At 36.0% G+C, this 2,571-nt stretch overlaps 1 protein-coding gene across 1 annotated transcript; it reads left to right on the top strand.

The window, feature by feature from the left end:
* Nucleotides 1-1,155: 1,155 nt before the first annotated feature.
* LOC116010441 lies at nt 1,156-2,199 on the top strand. Its single transcript, XM_031249858.1, has 2 exons — nt 1,156-1,681; nt 1,898-2,199. The coding sequence occupies exons 1-2, from the start codon at nt 1,156-1,158 to the stop codon at nt 2,197-2,199; spliced, it is 828 nt and encodes a 275-aa protein (XP_031105718.1).
* Nucleotides 2,200-2,571: the final 372 nt, after the last annotated feature.

Below are 2,571 nucleotides of genomic sequence, written 5' to 3'. Positions count from 1 at the left end.
GATCATAAACGGTCCTTTACCTATTGATTTTGTTTCAGATTTGGTACTTCGGTTAAATATCTATTTAGTAACTGTTAAATTAAACGGTAAGAATGTAAAAATTGGCTTGCTACTAAGATCGACAAATTGGATTAATAAACTTCATACATTAGATTCATCATTAGTGCCAACGTAAAGAACATGTTGATGCATAAGCCAATTTGAACTAGACTATTGATAAGTCTCTGCCACAAATTTGTATGTAGCGATTATATCATTTGTTTTAACACTATTAAATATGCAAATATCGAGATAGAGGTGATTATGCTAATAACTAATTTTTACATTCTTACTCTTAAATCTAAAGCTGATTAAACAAATATCTAACAAGAGAATCAAATTTGAAACAAAATCAATAATCAAGGGACCAATTATGGTTGAATTAATAATTGAGGATAAAAATTGGTAAATGCCTGCTGGAATTAACTCAAATAATAATTTAATTAAATCAATTTTATTTTGGAAAAATGGTTTTTTTAGTCATTAAAATGTCATAATAGTAAATTTAGTCTTATAATTAACTATTTAATCTCTGCATTATTTGTGTAGGGCCATTTTCGTTCCTCAGCTCAAGTATATGTTAAAACCAAATATTGATGTAAAAATAAATCTAAAAATTCATTTACATTAAATTACGGAGAAGACAAAGAAGAAAAAATAGTATATATTACATTCATATGCAAGAAATTGTTATAACTTCAACCACAAAATATTATATTGAAATATCATGATTCAAATTGGTGCGACTAAAATGTCGAATGTTGTGGAGAAACTTAGCCAACTTCATCTATTTTCGCATCTTGTCAATGACTCTTCTAGTGCCATACATTCATAGTCTCATCATCGTCTAACATGACCTGGACAACTAGTCTTCTATCTACTTTATGATGAATGTGGAAGCAGAGAGCACAAAAGGTGAGGAAGATCAAAAGATCATTATGAAAGTGAATTGAAACATGGCTATCCACTCGGATGGGTGCAAGGTTTTAAATCCAAGGGAAAGCAACCTACAGCAGCATCTTCAACAAGTTGAATAAGATTTTTCCCTCTCAATTCACTTTCATAATGATCTTCTGATCTTCCTCACCTTTTGTGCTCTCTGCTTCCACATTCATCATGGTATCAGAGCAGAGACGATCCACCTACGCAGCTGCTGTCTCCGGTACTGGAGAATCCAGTCACCGGTCTCTGATCATTCAATCTCCGATTCGCACAGGCAATCCGCAAAGAAACTCCGCTCCGCAGAGGGGCGGTGAATCAGACGATGTGGAGAACCCTCTACATCTGAATAGCAACGAAAGTTCTAATGCAATCCTAGTCTCTCTTCCACTCTCCAGCAGTAGCAACTACGGCACATGGAGTATCGCAATGCGAGTAGCACTCGAAGTCAAAAATAAGTGGGGAATCGTGAATGGAAGCATCGCCGTGTCGGATCTCTCAAGCAATCAGTATCCGGCATGGAGGAGGTGCAATCTCATGATTTGTTCTTGGCTTTGTAAATCTGTTCATCCATCCATCGTTCAAAGCATCATGCACATGGAGAAGGCAACGGATGTTTGGAACGACCTGAAAAAGAGGTTTGAACAGCGAGATGCACACCGAATCTCGATTCTGCAACGAGAAATCTATGATCTCAAACAAGGTAATCTTTCAGTCAATTAATACTACACAAAATGTCGAGGTTTATGGGAACAGATGAATGATATGCGACCCTTACCTATCTGTAAGCGTGAACCAAAGTGTTCATGCGATTTGCTTGACGTAATTAGGGAGGAATGAGAAACGGATCAGATTATTCGTTTCCTCCAAGGCCTGACTGATGAATATAACACATTGAAGTCGAATGTTCTTGTGTTAGATCCTCTGCCTGACATTCATAGGGTATATGTCATGATTGAGAAATTTGAGAGACAGCTACATATTGTTAATCCCATTAGATTGGAAATTGTTCATGCTAATACGGCTCAAATGAATCAACAAATGAGCCTAAATGTTAATGACGAGCTGGCTGCTGCTGTTCATTACCTTAACAACCGAAAGAACTACGGCAACGCTGGAAACCGAATCCCTAAATGCACCTTCTGTGGCATGAATGGTCACACTGTTGAGAAATGTTATAAGAGACATAACTACCCTTCTCTATATATGCTAATACTTTAACATTTCCAACCACTCTCTAATGACTTCCGTTATTGAACATATGATTTTGATCCAACCATAAAAAAAAAACTCAGAATACTCAACACGAAAAGAGAGCCAATTTGGATCTAGTTCAAAAATTTAAAAACTGGATCCACACAAGATCAAAATGTGTGCGTAATATTTAACAGTAGATGAGAAGTTTCACTAAGAGATACAAAAATTATTAACGCCTGCAATGCGAGAGGTCCAAGATATTTCATCATTGGTGTGCCATACAAGAAACTGAAGAGGATGAAAGAATGATGTTTTTGGATTATCATATTCAAGTTGGGAGTTGTCTAGCTGGAATTAGAGAATTTGTTTGAAATTTCTGCTTGAAATTCTTAAAGA

This window comes from Ipomoea triloba, chromosome 1 (genome assembly GCF_003576645.1).
Source record: "Ipomoea triloba cultivar NCNSP0323 chromosome 1, ASM357664v1".
Classification (NCBI taxonomy): domain Eukaryota; kingdom Viridiplantae; phylum Streptophyta; class Magnoliopsida; order Solanales; family Convolvulaceae; genus Ipomoea; species Ipomoea triloba.
Note: the sequence above shows the minus strand (reverse complement) of the source record. Positions and strands in the feature narration are given on the sequence as shown.

Coding starts and splice junctions, on each gene's coding strand:
- LOC116010441 (XM_031249858.1), top strand. CDS start 1,156: ATGGTATCAGAGCAGAGACGATCCACCTACGCAGCTGCTGTCTCCGGT. Junction 1,682..1,897: donor AATCTATGATCTCAAACAAG/GTAATCTTTCAG, acceptor TTCTTGTGTTAG/ATCCTCTGCCTGACATTCAT.